Below are 25,102 nucleotides of genomic sequence, written 5' to 3' on the forward strand. Positions count from 1 at the left end.
CCGAGCAACCCCACCACGAGAGGTAGACCCCCTCGTAATCTCGATAATGTGAGTGGTACTCGAGGTGCAACAAAATATTCAACCGTAAGATCTGAAGCAAGAGCACTAGCCAGAACATATGCTATTCGTGCACGTGAGGATGTTTCTACACCCAGTGTTATTACTGGTACTTTTTCTCTTTTTGATACTAATATAACTGCATTAATTGATCCCGATTCAACTCATTCGTATATCTGTACGAATTTGGTATCTAATAAAAATTTACCTGTCGAGTCTACTAAATTCGTGGCTAAAGTATCAAACCCCCTAGGCCAGTATGTGATGGTGGATAAAATTTGCAAAAATTGTCCGTTACTGTTACGAGGTTACTGTTTCCCGGCTGACTTGATGTTATTACCATTTGATGAGTTTGATGTGATTCAGGGCATGGACTGGTTAACTCAGCATGATGCCATAGTAAATTGTAAACAAAGCATATTGTATTGAAATGTCAAAATGGTGAAATGCTATGTATTGAATCTGATAAATTAGATAGGTTGTCTAATGTGATATCAACCATGCAACACATAAATATGTCAGAAAAGGGTATGGTGTTTATCTTGCTTATGTGTTCGACACCAAAGTATCTGTATCAAAAATTAAATCAGTGCTAGTGGTTTGTGAATATCCTGATGTGTTTCCGGAGGAGTTACCTAGATTACTAGCAGTCAGAGAAGTGGAATTTTCTATAGATATTGTTCTGGGGACAACACTGATATCTATAACACCATACAGAATTAAAAGAATTAAACGCACAGTTGCAAGAATTGACTGACAGAGGTTTTGCTCGACCTAGTTTTTCACCTTGGGGTGCACCAATTCTGTTTGTTAAGAAGAAGGATGGACCGTTGAGATTATGTATCGATTACCGACAGCTCAATAAAGTTACAATCAAGAATAAGTACCTATTGCCTCGTATTAATGATTTGTTTGATCAGTTAAAAGGTGCTACAGTGTTCTCAAAGATAGGTCTATGTTCTGGCTACTATTAGTTACAAGTGAAAGACTCGGATGTATCGAAAACAACGTTCAAAACCAGGTACGGGCATTATGAATTCCTTGTGAAGCTGTTTGGCTTGACTAATGCACCTGCAGTATTTATGGATTTAATGAATAGAATTTTCAGACCGTATCTGGATAGATTGTGGTGGTATTTATTGATGACATCCTGGTATATTCCCAATATGTAAATGAACATGCTGATCATTTGAAAATTGTTCTACAAACTTCGTGTGAGAAACAATTGTATGCTAAATTTAACAAATGTGAATTTTGGCTTCGGGAAGTTGGTTTTCTTGGACATATAGTATCTACTGAAGGCATTAGGGTGGATCCGAATAAATTTTTAGCAATTGTTAATTGGAAATCACCAAAAAATGCATCTAAAGTCAGAAGTTTTCTGGGATTAGAAGGTTATTATCAGAGGTTTTAAAAAAAATTTCAATGATAGCTTCGTCGATGACATGGTTGTTACAAAAAGATGTGAAATTTGAATGGACCGACAAATTTCAACAAAATTTTGATCAGTTGAAAGCCCTATTGACTGAAGCACTAATTCTAGTTCAGCCTGAATTGGGTAATGAATTTGTGATTTACAGTGATGCGTCATTGAATGGTTTAGGGTGTGTTCTGATGCAAGAAGGTAAAGTGATAACCTATGCTTCCACACAGCTAAAACCACATGAAAAGAATTACCTGATACATGATTTAGAATTTGCAACTATTGTGTTTGAGCTAAAAATTTGGTGACACTACTTGTTCGGTGAAATGTGCCATATATTCATTGATCATCAAAGCTTAAAGTACCTGATGTTTCAAGAATATTTAAATCTGAGATAGCGCAGATGGCTTAAATTGTTGAAAGATTATGATTTGATTATCGATTATCACCCAGGAAAGGCAAATGTGGTGGCGAATGCTCTGAGTAGAAGTCTCGATTTGTTTTATGAGCAATGAATACCCGATTGTCATTGTTTGATGATGGTTCAACCTTAGCTGAGTTAAAAGCTAAACCAATATTTTTACAATAGATTTACAAAGCCCAAAAAAATGATGATGAATTACAAGCTAAACGAGTACAATGTTTATCGACTTTTGGTTCAGAATTTCAAATAGGACGCGATGACTGTCTGTTATTCAGAGGTAGATTTTGTGTACCGAAGAATTCAGAGCTTGTATAGAAAATCTTACATGAAGCTCATAATGGTATTATGTTTGTTCATCCAGGGAGTAATAAAATGTATAATGATTTGAAAAAGATGTACTCATGGCCAGGAATGAAGCATAATATTTTTGAATTCGTATCTAGATGTTTGATATGACAGCAAGTTAAAGTTGAACATCAGGTACCTTCAGGACTGTTACAGCCAGTGACGATATCGGAATGGAAATGGGGAAGAGTTACTATGAACTTTGTATCAGGGTTACCCCTATCTCCAAAAAAGAAAGATGCCATTTGGGTAATTGTTTATTGTTTGACAAAGTCTGCACATTTCATTCTGGTACGTATGGATTTCTCCTTGGACAAATTAGCAGAATTATATGTTTCAAAAATTTTCAGACTACATGGAGTGCCAGTCTCCATTATTTCAGACAGAGATCCATGGTTCACATCCTGATTCTGGAAGAAGTTGCAAGAAGCTTTGGGTACGCAATTACATTTCAGCACCGCATTTCATCCTCAGACCGATGGTCTGTCAGAACGTGTGAGTCAGATTCTTGAAGATATGCTTCGGTGCTATATTTTGGAATTTAAAGGCAATTGGGAAAAATATCTACCTTTAGTCGAATTTGCATATAATAATATCTATTAGTCAAGCATTAAAATGGCACCGTACGAATCTCTGTATGGTCGTAAATGAAGAACTTCGTTGTGTTGGACTAATATCAGTGAGAAAAAGATACATGGAGTTGATCTAATCCTTGAAATCGAAGAAAAAGTGAAAGTGATCAGAGATAGGTTAAAAGTAGCTTCTGATCGTTAAAAATCCTATGTGGATCTTAAACGTAACAAAATAGAATTTCAAGTTGGCAATAAAGTATTTTTGAAAGTTTCACCTTGGAAAAAAGTTCTTCAGTTTGGCCATAAAGGAAAATTGAGTTCACGATTTATCGGGCCGTATGAGATTCTTGAAAGAATCAGACCTGTTGTGCACCAATTAGCTCTACCACTAGAACTTGACAGAATCCGCAATGGTTTTCATGTGTCTATGTTACGACGGTATTGGTCAGATCTTTCACATGTTATCTCTCTGACAGATGTTGAGATTTAGCTGGACATGACTTACAGTGAAGAACCGATCAGAATTCTGGCACGTGAGATTAAAGAACTGAGAAACAAAAAGTAGCTTTAGTAAAAGTTCTTTGGCAATGACACGAAATAGAAGAAGCTACTAGGTTACCGAAGGAAACTATGGGAAAGCAATATCCGAACCTCTTTACTGGTAAGATTTTCGAGGATGAAAATTCTTTAAGGGGGGAGAGTTCTAATAGCTCGTTTTAAGTGAAATTGAAATAGTGGTTTCGAGACCAAAAATTCAAGTCCGAAAGGAAAATTATTTTATATTATTTTATGGTCTGCATTATGATAGAAATATCGTATGAAAATTTCATTAAGAAAATAGTTGAATTCTAGTAGCTAAAGGGATCAAATAGCTATGGAATTCAAAATTTGAGGTCCTTATATGAAAAATAGACCATTAAGAAGAGTTAGTAGTTAAGTATGATGATTCATTATTGGAAAATTAAATAAAGAAAAGGATGAAATTGGAAAGTAAAAATAATAATAGATGATAAATGATTAAATAATAAAAATATCATCATCTTATCATCTTTCCCAAATTATTTTTACATGGAAACCCTAGTTAGAATAACTTGAAGGTGGAAGCTTATTTGGCTTAATTGGGTAAGTAACTTTGTCCTGTTTTTAATAATTTTTATATTTCTGAGATCGTAATAACTTAATCTAGCTATCTTGGGGATTAATTTGCAAAGTTATCAAAGTACTAGGGTTTTGACATGGTTGAGCATGTATGAATTATGAAGTTTTATGGTAGAAAATGAAAGGTTGTTGATAGATAAACAACTTTTGTTAAGGGAAATTTGATGAAATTATAGTTTAGGGACTAAATTGAAAAGATGTAGAATTTATGGAAAATTTTTAAATTTTGTGAAATACATGGGCTGCTAATGTTATATGTAAAAATCTGCTAGGCTTAGAATAAGGATTAAATTGCATAAATTGCCAATGATGTGTATTGGATTGAATTGAGTATGAATGTATTAAATTGATGTTAATTTCATTCATTTAGATCCGGATAGACTGAATATGGAGTTAGATCGAGGAAAAGAAAAAGTATTGGATTAGTAGATTTTACGTAAACGAACACTTGTCGAGGTAAGTTCGTGTAACTAAATTTTGTATATTTATATGTTTGAATTGAATGTTGTGTATATGAATTGTGTAATTTCCATGTATATGAAATCAATCATATATCTGATAATGTCTGACAAATATTAAGTCCCGTATGAATAGATGAAATTCGATGGATACAGGGTTCCCGAATTGGTTGTGGTCCTACATGTGTTCTAGACACACCACAGCTTGAAAGAGTGTCCCGTTATTAGCTCTCACGAGGTTTCCATTCTATGGTTCTTGCGAGCTTCCCTTTAATAGCTCTTCGGAGCATCCCGATTGGTTGTGATCCTACATGTGTTATGGACACACCTCAGATCTTGTGAGCATCCCGATATATGGCTCTTCGAAGCTTCTCGATTAAAGGCTCTTTCATGAGCTTCCTGATTAATGCCTCTGTGGAGCTTCTCGATATTGGCTCGCTTGAACTTCCTGATATTGGCTCGTATGATCTTCCCGTAAATGGCTCTCCCGAGATTTCTGTTACATGGCTCACATATCTTCCCTTATATGGCTCGAAAGAGCTTCCCATTTATGTGCTCGTGTAAGCATTCCTGAATATGAATTGACAGATTACAGATCTATACACTTCGTGTGCATTACCTGTGTATCCATCGATATTTTAAATGGTTTAACAGACAAAGTTCTAATATGAAATAACATGAGTTCAAAATGAATTATTACTCGAATATATCGGAAATACATGGAAATAATTTGTACATGTTATAGAGATTCATTAGGTGGAAAGTATATGTATATGGCAATTTTAATTATTATTGAGCTCATATATGTTTCTTGACATTTTTATGAAATACATGACTAATATGGTTGGTGACGATATGTGTTAGGGTTTTTGGCCAAATTGGTTTGAATATGCTTTACATGTTATTCTTTATATGAATGAATGGTAAGTTAATTACCATGTTATACGAACTTACTAAGCTTTAAAGCTTAGGGTTTTTGGCCAAATTGGTTTGAATGTGCTTTACATATTATTCTTTATATGAATGAATGGTAAGTTAATTACCATGTTATTCGAACTTACTAAGCTTTAAAGCTTACTCTATTTTATTTTCCTCTGTTTTATAGTAATTTGGAAGCTCATTGGGTTGGAAGCTTGGCAGGGATATCATTACACTATCCATCGGCCCATTTTGGTACATATAGAAAACTAAGTTTGGTTATAATGGCATGTATAGGGTAAATTGGCCAATGTTGGCTTAATAGCATTTTGTTGTAAATAGCCATTAGAATGGCTTGAGTTGGACATATTTTGATATCTATATATGTGTGGCTTTATCATGTTGTTGTGTTTGGTATGATTAAGTGATGGATAAATTATGGATATGTTGATGAATGGTTTGAGATAACATGGTTGGTAAATTATGCATATAGGTTTATATGGTCAATTAAGTCAGACTGAATACTTGGACATATGGGGTGTTATGAAATGTGTTAAACTTGGTTTTGGCTTGATTTAAATGTCTTGTATTGGTTGGAAAGTGTTGAAATGTTGATGTAGGTGGAAGACAAATTGGGTGAGAAAAGTGGATTTGGTATTGGCCTATTTTTGTCCACATGAGCAGAGACACAGGCATCTATCTTAACTGTGTGTAACACACGACCTAGCATATGGGTGTGTGATCTGGCTGTGTGTCCCTTGCATCTTAAAAATTTAGAAACAGAATGTGTAAAAATTTTCACATGGCCTAGCACACAAATTCAGTATGCTCATACGGCCTAGCACACGGGCGTGTGGCTTGGCTATGTGACCAAAGTTAATGAGCACCCTAATTTGGACATGGGCTGGGACATGACCATGTGCCCTACTTCGAATGCCCACACGGCCTGAGACACGGGCATGTCTCTTGATCGTGTGACCCACACGGCCTGGCCACACGGGCATGTGTCCCCTGCATATTGGAAAAGTTTTGACATATTTTGAAAAATTCTCTAAGCACCCGGTTTAGTCTCGACTTGTTTCTAATATGAATTTCGGGCCTCAAGGGCTCATATATTGGACAATATGATTGAATATGATTGATTTTTGACATGAATGTTAAATGATATAAAATATTTTTATTTTATTTGTAAATTTTGGTAATGCTCCATAACCCTGTTCCAGCGACAGTGATGGGTTAGGGGTGTTAAATCTGACTTGTTTCTAATGTATTTTTAGAGTCTCAAGGGCTCGTATAAGGGACAATGTATATGTTATTGATTTTTTTCTGTGATTGATGATATGAATGAAATGTTTTTAAATTTTTGATAGTTTTGAAACGTAAACTCTGGTAATGCTTTGTAACCCTATTTGGGCGACAGATACGGGTTATGGATGTTACAATGGATTTTGAGATTGATGGGCAATTCTCAAACAAGTATCCATTTGCATAGTATACATAGAAAATGGTTTCAAATTAACTTGGTGGCTGGGCTACAACATTATTAAGACCGTTAGTAGTAAAATTCTTAAGCATTGACAATATGAAAGATATCTAAGCTGCAAGTGAAGTGAGAGCTTCCACTTCATGTACTTTTGCTACTCGTATTTCTGAAGCTGCTGGGTTGGTTGGCCACTAGTAGTTGTCAGTGGAAATTCTTTCAATGATTTCATAAGCCTCGTTATAAGACCTAGAAATGATAGTACAATTTGTTGAAGCATCGACCACCATCCTCGTGTGTGTATTAAGACCATTATAAAATGTCTCTAGCCAGATGAAATATGAAATCTCGTGGTGAGGGCAGTTCCTTAGTAGTTCTTTAAATTTCTCCCACGTCTCATATAGAGATTCATCATCCATCTACAGAAAAGCAGTGATCTCATTCAGCAACTTAGCATTTTTACTAGGTGCGAAATACTTCATTAATAAATGTTCGTTTAACACCCCAGATTTTGGGGTTAGAAGTTCTATGATTTGTAGGTAGGGTTAGTGGCTAGATCGGACAATTGGGTTTCTTACTGTGTTTTATGTCAGAATGAGCCTGCTGGTCTGGTGGTTTGTTGTGTGTTAGTTTACCTCTGGGTTTTGGGCTCGAATATTCGTGTGTGTTTGTGGGGGTAATTTTATTTTAGATATTTATGTATTTTTGTTTTTATTTTATGTATTTATTTATCTTATTAAAAAAAGATTTTAAACACGTTCTTTGAGGTTGGAGCCTTGGTCTGCGAAGCGTATAAGAACGCAGTTGGGTGTTGGTGAAGGTTATACAAATGGTTTTGGTAATATTGTGAGCGTATTGGTTTGTGGGCACTGTAAGAAGCGCCATTCAGGCGACTGTTGGAAGAAGTTGGGAGCATGTCTTAGATGCAGGTTTATGGAGCATCGAATTAAGGAGTGTCCGCGACGACATTGAGACAGGTATGGTTGTAGGTTGTTGTGATTCTGTGTGTTATTTATTTGAATGACATTGATGTTTATTTGTTGGATAACGTTTATGTGTGTGATGGATAAATGAGTATCTGCTTCAGTGGCTAAGTGTTATGGATGTGTGGTTGAGGTTTGGGTTTAAGTGTCCGTATATGTAAGTATGTTGATCTGGTTTATGGGATAAATGTTTGGGTTAGGTGTGTGAGGTGTGGAAGTATAGTATGGTAGTGTCCGAGATTAGAGTGCACAACGAGAGCGTAGTAGTGAGTTTTGTGTTTAGACGGCTATCTATTAGTTTGAAATGTCGGGGATGAAATTTTTTGTAGGAGGGGTCAGTTGTAACACCCCAGATTTTGGGGTTAAAAGTTCTGTGATTTGTAGGTAGGGTTAGTGGCTAGATCGGATAAATGGGTTTGTTGTTATGTTTTATGTCAGAATTGGCTAGTTGGTGTGGTGGTTTGTTGTGTGTTAATTTGCCTCTAGTTTCTAGGTTCGAATCTTCGTATGTTTATGGGAGTAATTTTATTTTAGATATTTATGTATATTTTTTTATTTTATATATTTATTTATCTTATTTTAGTTAATGAATTAAAAAAAATTTTAAACTCATTCTTATCTCCCTCTCTAGCATGTTTGTTTTTCTTTCTATCTTCTCCGCCTTCTACCTTCCGTTTTCATGGTGGTTTGTTTTTAGGAATCATCGTAGTTTGTTCTTCTTATTTTCTTTCCGACTTCACATGTCATTGCCTCACATTTTCATCTAATAGGAGTTTGAATCAGGTAAGTGTCATCTTTTGGTATGTTTTTCTGTGACTTTCAAATTGAATTAGTTGAGTTCTTAGATTAGTTGTTTGTGGAATTGAAATTTCAATCAGGTAAGTGGTGACGTCCAATCCGTTTAGGGGCTTTGGTTCGCAAAATAGGTGTGGGTTCGGTAACTCTTTCTTTTCATTGTTGAAATTTTGATTTAGTTCAGTGAAATTCGACATATTTGGTGTATCTATGAAAAATTATCATTCGAACTGTCAATGGTTGCGGTTTTGCTTGAAATACTATGGGTTTTGGGTGTGGTATTGGGTTAAAGTGGTTGGGTAGCATTTCGAGAGCAAAGGCATGTTCTGCAGCGCGTTCTGGTATGGTTTCGTGACCACACGAGTGGCCACACTGGCGTGTGCCCTAACATGGGTGGTTCACATTGCCATGTAGAATTGGGAATTAGGGCTTCAAGGCCAATTTTGGTGCCACACAGCCGTGTGTCCTCTACTCTTAACTTTTAGCACTTTTGGAAAATGAGTTACATGGGCTGCTCACACGGACGTGTGCCCCTTCCACACGGGCATGTGTGGCCTTCACATGGGCGTGTAGACCCCCAGACGGCCGGGGCATACGACCGTGTGGCCTTATGTTGCCAAATTTTGTACTGTGTCTGTTTTTAATCTGACTATGATTTCGTCTATTCTGACCCTTGGCTAGGTCTTTGTAAGGGAGGTCGGGACTTTGTTTCGGCCAGGACTTTTACGTTATTGACAATCATAGCTCTAATTAAACGATTCAATTGAGTGTTAATTGATGTTATATTATATCTAATTCTAATTCTGGGCATTTGAATGTCTGTATTTCCAATTCCGTGCTTTTTTTTCTGTAAGTATGTCTTCAAATGGTGTGCATGTTGCATTTCCATTAATCTTTTTGGGTTAGTTGTGAAGAGAAGGGAGTCTGATCTGTTTTGGCAGTTTCAACTGCACTTCGTCTGTATAGCGGTTTACCGCACAGTACAACATATATGTTAGCTCTGCTGCATATTAGCAGTTGAGTGGCTTAGTCCACATACTTGGTGTGTAGGGTTAGATGGGCCTTTCGAGGTCCTATGTGGTGTGCATGGTTGGATGAGCTTAATTAGCTCTTTTTGGGGTGTGATTGGGGGACGAAGAGGTGTTTGGCTAGTTGGGTGGGATTTTTATGACTTGTTGCATTCATTCTGCATTCTGTTTGTCTGTCTGATTGCGAGACTAACTATTTATAGATTGAAGTGTTTCAGTACTGACATGTTTGATTTGTTTATGAAGACTATTTGTATATCAGATTGCCATTGAGCTTTTTTTTATTTGTGACATTTTGGTGTTCATTTATCTATTGTTTTCGAGCTCACACTGAGCTCGTGTAGCTCACCCCCCGTAGTTTATTCCTTTGCAGGTACCCTCATTTTCTGTCGCTGGACTTGGCATGCCGGAGGCCTCGGAGTGACATGTTTTAAGCCGGACTAATAAATAGAATTTTTAGATTTTTAAATTTGTGAACTGTTTTAAGACTATGGTACAATCTAATTTTGGATTTTTGTAAGTAGTTTTGTTTTGATTCCTAGAAACTTCGGAACTTTATTTCTGAGCGCTTTCAACGTGACTTGAATTCTCTGTTTTGAATCCTAAAAGGGCTAAATGGTTTAGTACAATTTTAATAACTTTGTTTGAATAAGATTTTAACAACTCGTTTTGTAAAACTGTTTCAGATCTCTTCGGTGATCAATGTGACCTCTGAAATTTGGACTAAACTTCTAGGCCGGGTTTTAGGGCGTTATAGTTCGACTATTTCTATGTAGAAACTGAACCGGGTGACAATGAATTTAACCATGCTCTAGTTCTGTCCCTTAGTAAATATGGGAACAATTTCAGCCTTTAGCACATCCTCGGTTACTCCGGCTAGCTTGAAAAAGTCACTCACCTCCATGAACAATCTAAGGTGAAGGTGTGGATCTCCTGTGGGCATCCCACTAAATTGGCCCACTGTCTGAAGCATCTAGAACATTACCGGCTTCAACTCAAACTCTGGTGCCTCAATCTTGGGTCTAACAATACCTGGATTAAGCTCATGGAAAAGAGGCACAACATATTGTCTTATGGCTCGGTCCCTATCATTAGCAACAAGGACTGGATTTCGAGCATAAGCAACTTCATTTCCTTGATCTTGGTTCTGATCAGGATTCATGTATGCGACTTGTCTCTAGTCTTGTCTTTCTCGTCTTCTTTGTCTAAATGGCCACTTGATTTCGGGGTCTACTGGGAGTAAGTCGATAATTCGATCAATGCTCATAAACACCTGAAAAGAAAATCACAAACATTAATGAAGTTAAAAAAATAAGGAAAAAAACCAAATTGCAAAAAAGAAAATAATTTCACAAATGATGATTACAATAATAGTCCCCGGTAATGGCGCCAAAAACTTGTCTCGAGATAATTCAATTGATGTGTAAGTATACACATTCATTGGCAAGTAATAAAGTAGTGAGTAAGAGTTATCGCCTCCACAGGGATTGTTTATGCAAATCAAGTATTGTGAAATTAATTACTAAGAAAATTGGTTGTTGATGAAAAATAGATTAAAGTGATGAGTTTTAATTAAACTAAACTATTCTAAGTATGCTTAAATTTAAATTAAATAAATAACAAAAATAAGTATGCAAGTTTTTAAGAGAAATCACAATAGCATGCTTGTGTTAGAATAATCATCCTTCCTAACTTAGAAATCTTTAGATAGTGCTAATGATGTTACATAAATTCCATGGCAACTCAGTTATTTATTTGTTAAATTCACTAATCCGGAAATTAATTGTGAACATGGAAATTAACCAATTCTCATTTCCGTGTCTTACATGATTCTTTTGCAACTTTTGATATTTTTATAACTAGGTCCTTTAACTTAGTGCTTTATTACTATTTTATCATCTGTCATACTATAGATATTAGATAAATAACTATCTAGACTTCCTATGTTTTATGTTTTCTCTACTAACTAAAATTTATCACGTACCTCCTTTGGGTTTGATCCTTAGAGTACTTTGAAAGGTATTACATTGTACATCTTTATAAATATTAAAACTAGGTCTGTTACACTTGCAGTACATTGCATTTTTTTCATATTTGTTTGTAAATTCTTCTGTCTTGGTGCACGCACTTTGAGGCATGATCAACTAGCTTTCGTAATGATATATAATAAGGGAGAGTTTAATCATGGTACTATAGTGGATTGACTCCATGATTATATAAGTTGTAATTAATAGGCAAAAAGTCAAAACTTAATTACAAATTATTTGAGCCCTAATTATATGTGTCCAATTGGTCTCTTCCTTAGCTCGAGATAACTCAAAGTGAATTGCATGTAGAATTGATAATCTGTGGAATGAATGAAAACAATAAGTAAGATAAATGAATCGCACATATCACTATCTACAATGAATGCATTTTCTCGCTAAGTATAAAACATGACTTAGAAATTAATTTAATTTCTTCAAGTTTTTATTTAATTGATTGTAATTCAATGATTGTAGTGTTTTAGTTCCATTGTGTATGCATGATGAAATATTGCATTAAGTGACTCTATTTATCGTGTTAAATGTCACCAAATTTGGTTGTATATTGACATATATAGTATGCTTTTGACTTAATATATGCATAAAGTTTGTTAAACATTAGTTGTGTAACATTGAGCTTTGAGAAAATTTTGGTGTGTAGATTATTGTTTCGTGCGTAGATTACATGTAACTAGAGGGTGGATTTTGTGTTCCAGCAACAACGACATTTGGAGTCTTAGAAACTTGCTTTTATAAACCCTTTATGATTTCTAGTAGACATTGGCATTTACTAAGCCTTTTCATATCTTTTAAGGGTTTTGTATTAGTTTTATTATTCATTTTTGGTCATTTGATATCTTGGTACGTGTTGAATATTTTGTGGATCTTTGATACGATTATCTTGATTACTTGTTAGAAGATTAACATAATTGTAAAAAAAAATACCCTCAATGTTTATGGGTTTTTTGGTTTGAGCTCTTAACCTTTTTTTTTTTGGATTGACACCCTTAACGTTACTACTTTCTAAAAATCAACCAAATTTTAACGGTAAACGTGAGTTGACCTACAATCAAACTGCAAGTAAACAAAGTAGCCTATGTGGCGTGCCACATAAGTATGAAGACATATATGATGTCATCTATAAAAAACAAAATTGCTTAACAAAATTCTTTTTTTTTGTTTCAATCTTCTTTGTTGTTCTCCTCTTTCTCTCTTCCCCTCTAGTTGTAGGCACCGTTGTGTCCAACCATCGATCGATCAGATTTATTTTTTCATTTTTTCCATCTCTTTTGTTTTTCTCCTCTTTCTCTCTTCCCCTCTATTTGTTGTCGCCATTGTGTCCAACCATCGATCGATCAAATTTTCACATCGACTTATTTATTTTAGTGTTTGAGAGAGAAAAATCAAAGCCATAGATTTCTAATCATTTTTTCCTCTCCTTTTTTCTGCTAGATCTAGCAGTATCTAAGTCGATTTTCTTTTGTTTTCGTTTTAGGTTCTCTTGAGAAGGCAAAATGGCAGAGGTAAGGCTTTATTTGAGTGTTTTTTCTCTTTGTTGGAGGTTTCAGTTACGTTTTGGAAGAGCTAAGGGAGGCTAATTAATGGATTCATGTCGGCTAATTTTGATTTGGATTTGGTATTTCCATGGATTAGATCGTAGAAGAGCAAGCTATACTCGAAAATGGGTTACAACAGTGAGCCCTCTTTTTTTTCTTTTTCTTTATTTTTTTGGTTGCATAAAATTTTGAGTGTTTGAAGAAATTGTCTTATTCGTTTAAGCCTCTGATTGCGGTTGTGGCGAGCTCGATGAGGGCTAGGAGAGACGGACTGGACATTGATGATGGTGATGAGGAGGAGGAGGAGGAGGAAGAGGAGGAGGAGGAGGAGGAGAAGGATGGAGATGGAGAAGGTTTTGGGACTTTTGTGGTGAGATCAACTGTGAGGAGTGATAGGAAAGGGAGCGGTGGTAGGGATTGGGACAGTAAGGAGTGAGAGGGAAGGCGGTGGTGGTGGAGGTTGGGATGAGTGGAGAAAAAGGGAAGCAGAGAGGGCTTCTTGGAGTTGGAGATGGGCAAACTGCAAGAACCGAGGGAAAGAAAGAAAGAAATGGAAGAAGGCGTAGGCATCTTTGAAATTGGTCAAGCATCTTTGACACGTCATCTACCTGTGGTTGACTGACAGTCAACTTCCATTTCCCGTTAAAATTGAACTGGTTTTTTAAAAACCATAATGTTGAGGGAGTCAATCCAAAAAAGAAGGTTAAGGGCTCAAACCCAAAAACCCATTAACGTTAAGGGTATTTTTATCAATTATGCATAGAAGATTTGAAGCTATGAATATTGTTCAAGTTGCTTTTAATTACTCAAGTTGTCTAATTTTTATACATTATGTTTTAAAGCATAAACTTATGCATGTTAGACCTGTTGGTAATAAGTTAGTTCAGTGCTGAACATGTTTGTGCATAATTAGAGCATGATTGCATGGCTTAGAATGTCAATTTTATGTGTTTCTGGGTTCAAGTCTCAAGATAGGTTGAGCATGCCTCGAGATAGGATGAGTATTTTGGCATGAACGTGCATTTTTAAGTGTATGTTTCAAGATGTGGTGTGCTTAATTATCTCGAAACATAGAGGGTTAAGTCTTGATACATGGCTTTTGTGTCTTGAGACATGTAAGTCAGTAGCTCAAATCTGGTTTCAGAGCTTACAAATATCGAGATATAGACCCTGTGCCTTGAGACATCATGCCTTGTCTTGATACTTTGGCCAAACTGTTAAGACCTAGCTCCCCATTTGATCAATTTTGACCTCAAAACTTTGTATTAGGGCCCATTTGAACTTGATTTTCACCTATATTGATATGTAATTATGTGGATCATTGGATAATATGTTTTTAACTTGAATTTATTGGTAGTTTTACTATAAGTTTGATTGTTTGAGTTGCTCTGACAATGGATGTGATGCCTCTATATTTGATTGTCTTTCAAATCCAATATAAGGTGTTACATTATTATCATCAAGAGGATGTGTATTGTCTCTTTGGGGTCCTATTTTAACTATTAAAGTTGTGATAATTCAATAGTAACTAATTGATCCTATACCATTATTCAGAAGAATTATTGTACAACAGTCTCCAACATAAACTCATTTGGTTTTGGTTTAATCTTTTTCACCATTCCATTATGTTCTAGGTGACAATTCAAGACAGATTACCGACCCAAAATCAACTCGCTAGGTGGATTATGACAACATATGAAATTTGTGTGCTCTGGAAACAAGGGAAGTAAACCTGCGATCACCTGTTTTTTACATGCAAGGGCTCCAAACAACTTTGGCAAGAAATCTTAGAATTATTAGCAGGAGGATTGTTAGCTGGAGGGAAGAGTTGCATTGGGCACTTTCCGACACAAAAGGAAGAGCATTGATCACTCTCATCTTGCGCATTACTTTGAATCCATTCTTCTACTTCCTTTGGAGGGAAAGGAACACTACACTATTCAAACACAGTTGCAAGTGAATAGGCTATTGGAGAGGATAAAGGAAACGGTAGCTTTGAGATTGCATGTTCTTAACAGATTTAAAGCTGATATCATTAGCTTTGCAATATGCAATGCCTTGCAGCAAACACTGCCATGTTTGATGTATTATAGGCTTCTTGAATAAATAGAAATTTATTACTTATCCAAAAGAAAAACAAATAACCAGATTAAAAACAACAGAATAAGAAAAGGTATAAAAGATGCCTGATTATTCAAGACAAATTAAGTACATACATAAACTGAAATTCATTCCCGATGGTAAACCAAACACTTAAATTCGTACAAGAACAAAGCCTTAATTAAATGGTAAAATTATATTTTTAATCTCTTTTAAAATTTAATAATTTAATTTAAACGTTTTTAATGCAGAACTTTTAACATTAATTTCTAAAATTATATAATTGTTATCCAACAGCTAATACAAAATTCGTAGCTCCCAAATAAAAATTACAAGCAGCTTTCTTATGTGGTGAAGGTTTGAGCAGCACTCGGTCAAAACAGCGAGATAGCAACAACTAAAATGGGTGGCTTTTAATTTGGTATTTAAACCATTAATATAATGTGAAACAATAAAAGCCTCCTTGCCAAGTTGCAACCCAACTTGCATCCTCTTCCCTTCCCTTGCCTAAAACACAGACAAATATAAGCAACTTGCATCGTTTGCTACATCAAGTTGGAGTTTATAAAATTCAAGTTGCAATTTGCTGTTGATTATTTCTCTTCCAAAAGTTATCATAATCATGTTTTCACACTTTGATTAAAGATGATGTTCAGTTTTCATCAAATTCCAAATTCAAGAGGAGGTAACGTATTTGTTACTTTTTTTTTTCTTTTGAATATCTCCTCAATTATATATATTTATATAGTTAAGTATTCAAAATCTCTCCATGCATGCGCCTATACTAAAAAATGTGATGGTAATAAATTCTGAATAGATTAATTTGAATTTGTAAATTTAATTTGATATGATTATAAAAAGTCCGAATCAAGAAATGATTCAAAACTTAAGGTGATTTGAACTAGAAATGATTAGGACTCGAAATGATTTGAATAAATAATTTGAAATGACCTCAACATAAGATAATTCAAACCGAAAAATTCGACTAACAAAATCGAATAATTTAACCTAAAATGACTTGAAATCCAAACATCTGGAACTTAAAATCCAATTGAAAACCAATATGAAATGATTGAAATAATTGATATTTGAGGTTTTTTTACTCCATGGTCTCTCTATCTTGTAAAAACATGTATGATAATTAAAAACTTTAAAGAACCGTATATATAAGTATTCTTTTTCATAGTATAAATAAATATTACTAATTACATATTATAACGAATGACAATATATTAGTCTCTCACATGCTTACCATAAACCGGCTTTCGGATCATCATTAGTTATTTATTCTATTAAAGTGTAATTAAGTAATATATTCTCTAAAAAGTATAGGAAAATGTAAACGAATAATTTAGTAGTACTATAGTACGATGTAGAGCATAATTAACGGGGAGCTTATATTAATTAAATGGTTAAATAATGAAAGAAAGAACATTGTTTATCAAAATAAACTTGTCTGCCTTCAAACCGCATTCAATGCCTGGTTTGTATTTGTACACGGATACTATATAGTATAAATTAGTACTGATTTTAATAATGATAAATAATTACGAATTGAATTAGGTAATTTTAATTTTAATTTTTTTAATAATATGTTATTATCTGCTTCAATTACAAATTCCAATCTCTTACCTCTTTACAGTGAGAATTTTCTTTAACATAGAATATATATTTTGTATTGGTTTTTTTATTATTTGGATGATATTATGTAAAATAATAATTTACTCATTAAAATATTTTTTTATTGTTGATTGTTTTGTAGAAAATTAGTATTACCATAAAAAAATGGATTTATTTGATTAAATTCTTTTGTTGGCTTGATATATTTAATTTTCATTTCCATTCATCAAATTATTTTTCTCAAAACAAGCATTGGTATTTGGCTGTATTTTAAGCAAACCATGATTTCTCTATTCTCATATACAGACACACGCAAAGGAAAGCAGTATATAATTGATTAAGTAGCTAATAAAACTGTAAACAATAATTCTATGCGCTGTTGTTAACTATATGATATATATGATTAAGTGTATACAAAATTATACAGTCTTTTTTTTTTTTCTAAATACGCAGTAGAAGCACAAATAAGGATAAGGATGTAACCTAGCTTCTCCATTGAAACACATCTAAAATAGAAGAACAAACGCATTCATAATTACATAGAGAGAAATGAAGGGAAAAGCAATAATATACACAAAAAAGAAAATGGTAAAGAAATGAACGAGATAGATACTTCATATCGCAAAAAAAGAAAGAAAACAAAGGAAAAAAATCAAAGAGAATTAGATTTTTTCTTTTTATACATTATGGGGATGATGATGATGATTATTCTGTTCTTGCCATATTTTCTGCCATTCGAGCCAAAGATTGAAGGTTGCAACGTACAATGGTATCCACAAAAATGCACGTATCTTCTCTACTGTTTCCGACTGGTATATCTACGACGAATGATTCAACGACAAGTGTCCCGTTACCCTTGGGAGAATGGTGTAGGGTTGTGACAGACCTGTAATTGGTCAACCGATGATCACCTCCAACCACGCTAAAGCTAAGCACATGACGTTCATCGTCAAGGATCTCAAGCTTCTCCACGCTGGATGCCGCTGGGAGGCCGGACACCACGTGTACCTCACGGAGGGTGCCCACGTTGCCATCCCCGACGATGATGTGGCAGCTCTTGAGGAATTGCTTGTAAGCTTGAGGGTTATCAAAACGACGAACCACTGACCAAACGGTTTCGATAGGGGCTTCGATGGCTTGAACAACTGCTGAACCACACTGGTTAGGTCCCAGGGTGTGGACATGGTACGTCGCCACCGTGTCAGGCAACGAGATCCCGCAAGGAAGAGGGAAAAACCTAGTCAGTGCGGTACTGGTTGTGATGGGTTGATTTTGTTTCTGGTTGCAGGTGCCAATAGTGGCGGCGAGCGGTGGATGGAGCTTCAGTGAGGAAGGCATGGCGGCTAAGTGGATGAATGTGAGTTTGGGTTAGAGCTCATGTTAAACAAAAACGCGTAGGGCAGGGGTAGAGGTTGAATATATAGGAGAGGGTTCCAAATCATATTTGCATAGATAAACAGATCCACTTGGAATAATTTGAAGGATTTGTTAGGGCAGAGCTTGGAGTTTTTACAAGAAGAAAAGGAAGAGATCAGTACAGCAAGTGGATCACCAAGTTGCAGCTTCTTTTGGACTTTGTTTAATTAGGTATATATACACATATATACACCAATTATATTATTCATGGTACAATACTGACACTTTCTTAATTGTGTTTTTTCCCCGTTTAGAAGTAAAAATAAATAAAAAGTTGTTACTGCTGTATTAATTTTTGAATCCTTATATTAGCACCCACATCAAAAATGGCTGTTGGTCTTGGGTGGTCTAGCTATTCAATTATTTTCACTGACAATGTACAGTTTGGCTAATGTCACTAATCAAAATATAAAAATGAAAAGTAGCAGCACGTAAAATAAAAACCCCAAGTGTGTCGGTATGCATAATTCAATATGAAATTCGACATCAAGATCTGATCACATCTTTTTAGCTGAGCACACATTAATTCATGCAACTTCGAACATACTTATCGAAAAAGCAAGCAGGTAAGATATCTAATCAGCATCACTAATAAAATAATTTTCATTTATAATATATTGGATTAATTTCTTGGGATGAGTCTAGAATATAATAAAAATTCACTTCTATATAAAAGTGAAGTTAAATCTATTTTATTACCCATAAATAACTTTAATCATCTACCCCTCAAGAAAGGCAAAAAGCTAAAGAAAAAGCCAGGTTTCTCCCATTTAATTTACTCCTGCAACTTTTGAAATGAATAGGATTCCATTGGCCTTGGGCTCAGTAACTCGTTATTTTTGTCCTCTTCGTTCATTTCTTTTTTATTCTATTCCAAGTTTCCAACCAATTTTCGCCAACTTGGTCCTTACCTAGTTTGAAATGTTAAACCTATCCTTGCTTTGTGCTACACTGTAAGGCAAAAACATAAGGTTTTCCAAATATCCGTAAAATTACCCGTCTAAATTAGCACAGAGTGTTCTAAAACAATCCGTCCATATTACCATTACCCTGAAACGTTAAGGGCACGTTTGGTTCACTGTAATGGAATAGAGGTGTAATGGAATAGAACTGTAATGGAATAGAGGCGTAATAGTAATTCAATTGTTTGGTTGAATGAAATGGAATAGAAATGTAATACTATTCTTGTGTTTGGTTGAATGGAATGATGTTGTAATAGCATAAGGAAAAAAACTAAAATAACTAGAATACCCTTAGCAGAATTTTTTTTAGGTAGATGATTATTGTTATTGTTATTAAATTTTAATAAAATTATTAATATAAATAATAAATAATTTAATCATATTTTAACATAATTATTATTAAATATAATTTAATAAAATTCTTAATATTAAATATTCTTATATGAATTTACTAAAATCATAATATATAATAATATAAAATATAATATAAAATAATTATTATTAAATATAATTTAATAAAAATATATAATTTAATAAAATTCTTAATATTAAATATTTTTATATGAATTTACTAAAATCATAATATATAATACTAAAATCATAATATATATAATTTAATTTTTGAATGAATGCAAATGATTCACTATGAATGTTTCATTCATAAGATCTCCCCTGCTGTAACTTTTTCCTAGATAAAGATTGAAAAACAATAGCAAACAAATAATTCAACGGATTTTTTCATTAATTTTATAAATGTTAATTGGGAGAAGCAACTCTAGAAATCATCATATGTTATAAATAATTCAACACTTATGAGCTAAACAAAAGAGCTTGATGATATCCCAATACATAGTTTTATACAAACTTGATAGCAATCTTCCATCAAAAGTGTACAGATGAAGATAAGAGATGGTGACATTTTGGAAAGAAAAAGGTTCCAGGACAGCTTATCGACCTAAAAGCGCAACACGATCCTTCTGTACTGCCTATGTCAGGTTGATGTCAAAGAGTTCGAATCGTATGGGTATCTCCATCTCATAGAAGGGGTTCTTCAAAACATAATCTGTGTAGAGCTCATAAACAACTTTCAAGAGAGCCTCCATGTGTTGTGTCCCAGGTTCACAAACTACAAAGAACTTTGTCCCTGAAAATCATAACATGCATATTTGCAAAATCAACACTGTAGAGAATTCATTGAGTGGTTATTTAGAATCTATTTAAAGGAAATAATTCATATTTGTACATGAGTTTGAAGAATTCAGAATCCATTTAAAGGAGAGAATTCATATTTGTACATGCTTCTTGTTATTATTAATTATAACAGAGTTGAACCTGAGACTACCATGGTATATGAGTCAAAAACGAAATGTTAACAAAGTATGGCCTTTTCATTTACCTTACTTGAATAATACCTCAAGTTGAAATGCAAATCTTAAGTAACTGTTTTATTTAGACAGGATAATATTATTACCATGCTGTCACTCAAGGCCAAAACAGCATTTGAGAAAATATATCATTGGTAAGCAATGACGTTTTCTCCATCACATATATCAATAAGATAATGGTACAAAACCAAGAGTAGATTGGCCTAAACAAACAAATAATTAACTGCAGTTGGATAATTGTAGTAAACCGCATCAACATGTTGGCAGAAGCAGCATGCTATTAAATAAAAACCAAGGAACCAGATATTTATTGGTTATGCTACTCCACTCTCTCTCTACCACTCAGCTATAACAATAAAAGAACCATCTGCTACATTATTTTTTCCAAGAATAATATTTATTATATCAAAATTTCAATTTTCATAATCTTTTGCTACCTTTATTTCCTCACATGCACTGCACGTCTCGCCCATAAGATTGGTAAGGAACATTACACATATGAACAGGAACGCACACATACATGCACAAAAGAAAGAAACACTAAGAATGGACAGATAGCTTACCATTCTTCGATCAATCATAGAGCATCCATCAGCACAGATCATAATCATCTGCTAACTGTTTAAGGTTCACAATCATCACATTAATTACATATAATATCAGCTCTCAAATAGTTATAATCACCATGCTCAATTAACGCATTCGTTCAACAATGACTCAGTCTAGTCTGGTCTTATCAGATCATCATCAAAGATATTCTTTTCACCTTTGCACAAAAAGAGATAATCTTGAATTCAATGCAAAACAATGATACATTTTCAAACATATATAGTTTTATTATCCTCCTCATCGAGTGGTAACAAAAGTTTATTAAAATTCCAAAATCAAACATTATAAAATAAGACAACCAACCAAATACTAAAATCAATGACAGAGTCAATCAGATAATACCAGAAAATAAAAAACAACTCCTTATATAGCAAAATTAGCATAAATAGAGAAAGAACTGAATAAACAATCAAGCAACAACATTTTTCATGTATTTGCAGAAAATAAGAACTGTAAATACTGTAATTATAACCAAAAGAAAAAGAACACTATAGTGTAAGATCTTGCGGTACACAGTATACCATACAAAGCATGTGATTTGGCCAACATGTGAGCAAAAAGAAACGAAAAATTCGAGTAATTTTGATTGAAATCACAAACTTTAGACAGTAATCAAAATACCATGATCAAATATATTAGACAGTAATTAAAATACCATGATCAAATATATCTTTATAATTGAAAGAAACCTAACCTCAAAAGCAAGAATTTTTAAGATTACTCGTTAAAGATGTATTGTACCAAATACAAAAAAAGAAGTACTTGATAACAAAGAAAGCACAAAGTTTGGGAGATGAAAGAAAAAAGAAGTATGATTTCAAAAATTGTCAACAGCAACAAAACAAACAATCAAAGAAAGTATGATTTCTTCCATCAATTTACAACAGAAGAATTCAATCTGAAGATTCCAATAAGACTTCTCAAACATCAACATCAAAATAATATTAAATTTATCATTTAACTTATATAACCATAACCATAACAATACTTTGAGCTTAAGTTTTAATTTCTTTACAATAATTAAACAGAAATGAAGAAGAAGCAGTAATTTAATGGTATTACCTTAAAAAGTCTTGGGCAATTTCACGAACGAGCCTTTCGAAAGGCAGTTTCTTGATGAGGAGTTCAGTACTTTGCTGGTACTTCTGGATTTCACTGCATCCAATAGAAAAATCATAAGTTCAATTCGTGTAAACAAGAATAAGAAAACGTGACTGAAAGGGGAAAATAAAAGTTAAGCAGAAAAAGTCTCAACCGAAAAGGGGAAAAGGAAAGTTGAAAGAGGTGAAAGAACTAAAAGGAATCAAGAAAAATAAAGAAAAAGAAAACGTACCGGGAGATGCAGATAAGGGGTGAATGGATGCTTGATTTGGGGAGGAAGAAATCTGGAGTGAATTTTGAGAAGAAGAGAGGCAGGCTATTTTCGTCTAAAACCTATTCGGTCTTACCTTGAATGGGTATTCAGACCCCAACCCCTGAATACCTAAACGGTGAGATGAGAGAATGAGACTGTAATAGCAATTCCGTGGAATCACCTAAACGGTGAACCAAACGACTGCTTTACTGTAGCGCGCAGAATAGAGGCGTAATGGAATGGAAATTCCATCCAACTAAACGGGTTGTAAGTGTGACGATAAGTGTTTTTGATAAGGTGGAAAGATGATGACATTAACCGAGTGTGATTGAGGAAAAGGTTGAGCAGAGGAAGAGATTGAGAGAACTTTGAAGAATTTGATTTGAGAGAATAATAATTACCAAAATGTCAAAATTCAAAAAGTCCCTGTTAATATATATAGATACAATTGAGCTAAGCTAATATCACTTATCTGATGTATGTATGGATATGTTGAAATTTATTAAAATAAATTCATTAAAGAGGTCATTTTCTATGATTAGAAGATCAGTCGATTTGAAATGTATTTTTCGGTAAGATTGGTTTAGTTATCTTCATACAGATTGTAGAGTTACCTCTTAGCTTTGCGAGACTCTTTTAAACACATTATTTTGAGTTCGGGAGTTTATGTTTTGACTATTTTATTGAAAACTGTATAGACAAAAAAATTCTAGATATGATTAATTTAGGAATTACGAATTTTGAAGTTTTGGTTTAGTTTTGGGCCAATTTTAAAGTTTAATTTATGTTATTTTATGAGTCCAACTATATATTATAATTATCATGTGCAAACTGTGATTTTATTAATGGTACAATCGTAATTTAGTTTATTATAAATAAGTGTACTTTAGCTTGAAGAATAAGACTATACTAGGTTAAATTGCTTGAAGACAGAGGAAGGGATTGTTTCCTTGTTTCTCAAGTAGTTTAGGTTTTTCTCTCTTTTTATATATATGACATTATGCTTTGTAAGAGACACTAATGTAAGATTTATTTTTTATTAATAAAACACTCCAAGATATTTCTTTCTTATAAGAATAGTTTCTTATTATTTTTTTGTAGACTTTTGCTTCAATTCTTTAAGGATTGTAGAGGAAGTTCATCATAATATCAATTTTCCTAATTCTAGTTGATTAAGGGGGTTGATAAAAAAACCAATATAATTCTTTATTGGTGCAGGTTCATTAAAGAAGGCTATGCTTCATATCTAATTATATTTGCTGCCTACCATCCATCATATTCTACGTTTAGTTTCATCATTCTATCTTTGCTTATTTTCTTACTTCTTTAATTCTAAAAATTCTTGTTTTATTCTCCATCTTTTTAATTTAACTTTTTAGGTCCAAGAAGGTATAGTAACCTTGATTTGCTGCAAGTTTCTTGCTGCTCAAGAAGGCTCTTTTTGCTTACCTAATTCTTAAGGATTTTTCTATCTTCTTGTCTTCTATTCTATTTGATTTTCAATTTTTCTATGGTTTTTCTAATCTTATTTTGGTTGAATTTGTCACACCTGATTTTTCTTAAGTCCAAAAATTAGGAACAATTGGGAGTTAAATTGAAAGAAATTGTAAGTTGGTGGTTTCTAATAGAAAATCAAGAAAAATTAGTGGTTGGTTTGGACATAGTTGAGTTCAAATTTTGGTTCAGTTGGATAAGAACCGACTAGATTTTTAGTGAGAGACAAAATGATTACCAACGGTTGGTTTTTATGGGGTTGATAATCATAAGTGAAGGGCTATATATAGTTGAGAAATGGTTTCCCAGTGGGAAATTCTTCTCAATTCTGTTTAGTTTTTGTCCATTCTTCCTTTTCTTCTTTGGTTGCTCCAAAGAAGAGATAATTACTGGAAGCCCTGCATGAAATGGTGTTCATGAGGTTTGAGTCGAAAAAGTAAATAATCCAGTGAGCTGGTAAGGTTCTAAGTCCTTCAGTGTTCATAAATTTAAGGAATAAAGTTAAGAATTTTCAAAACCTTTGAGGGGTTTTGCATGTTTCTAGAAATTGAGTTTTTAGCTGGAATGTCAAGTTTAATTTGTGACTTTGATTGCCATGCTTAGCTGCTAAGAAGAATGAGAGCTCTAGCATTCAGAAAAGCTAAGCTGACGAGGCAAAAACGCATCAGGTGAGCTTCTATACTTCGTTCCTGGGATGCTATATGTCTAGCATGAATCTATGTTGAGATTAGAGAGTTTTGTGATGATGTATGAACTCTGTTGATTGAGAATGGTATGAATAAATAAGATATATGAGTATCCACAAATGAGTTCTGATATGTATGATATAGTTACAATTCCATGCCTAAAAAGTAGCGTACTCCATGATCATATGTTTTTGAAATGCATGTGTTGCATGTTTATAATGTTGGAGTATGGAGGGAAGATTATTGACAAGTTAG

General features: G+C 33.9%; 1 protein-coding gene, 1 long non-coding RNA gene and 1 other non-coding gene across 3 annotated transcripts; 1 reads left to right on the plus strand and 2 right to left on the minus strand.

Annotated features, from left to right (window-relative positions):
* The first annotated feature begins 7,180 nt into the window (after positions 1 to 7,180).
* On the plus strand, positions 7,181 to 7,286 carry LOC121217995 (small nucleolar RNA R71). The gene has a single exon (XR_005914268.1). It is a non-coding gene; the product is annotated as a small nucleolar RNA R71 (small nucleolar RNA).
* Positions 7,287 to 17,453: 10,167 nt separating this feature from the next.
* Positions 17,454 to 18,559, minus strand: LOC107902420 (abscisic acid receptor PYL4). The gene has a single exon (XM_041092905.1). The coding sequence runs from the start codon at positions 18,277 to 18,279 to the stop codon at positions 17,647 to 17,649; it is 633 nt and encodes a 210-aa protein (XP_040948839.1). The 5' UTR covers positions 18,280 to 18,559; the 3' UTR covers positions 17,454 to 17,646.
* Positions 18,560 to 20,040: 1,481 nt separating this feature from the next.
* Positions 20,041 to 23,073, minus strand: LOC107904059 (uncharacterized). The gene is made up of 4 exons (XR_005913467.1): positions 22,647 to 23,073; positions 22,376 to 22,468; positions 21,268 to 21,322; positions 20,041 to 20,463 (listed from the first exon to the last, which is right to left on the minus strand). It is a non-coding gene; the product is annotated as an uncharacterized lncRNA (long non-coding RNA).
* Between the last annotated feature and the right edge of the window lie 2,029 nt (positions 23,074 to 25,102).

This window comes from Gossypium hirsutum, chromosome D05 (genome assembly GCF_007990345.1).
Source record: "Gossypium hirsutum isolate 1008001.06 chromosome D05, Gossypium_hirsutum_v2.1, whole genome shotgun sequence".
Taxonomy (NCBI): Eukaryota; Viridiplantae; Streptophyta; class Magnoliopsida; order Malvales; family Malvaceae; genus Gossypium; species Gossypium hirsutum.

What these genes read in the sequence shown, in the direction of transcription:
- LOC107902420 (XM_041092905.1), bottom strand. Translation starts at nt 18,279, where the DNA reads ATGCCTTCCTCACTGAAGCTCCATCCACCGCTCGCCGCCACTATTGGC.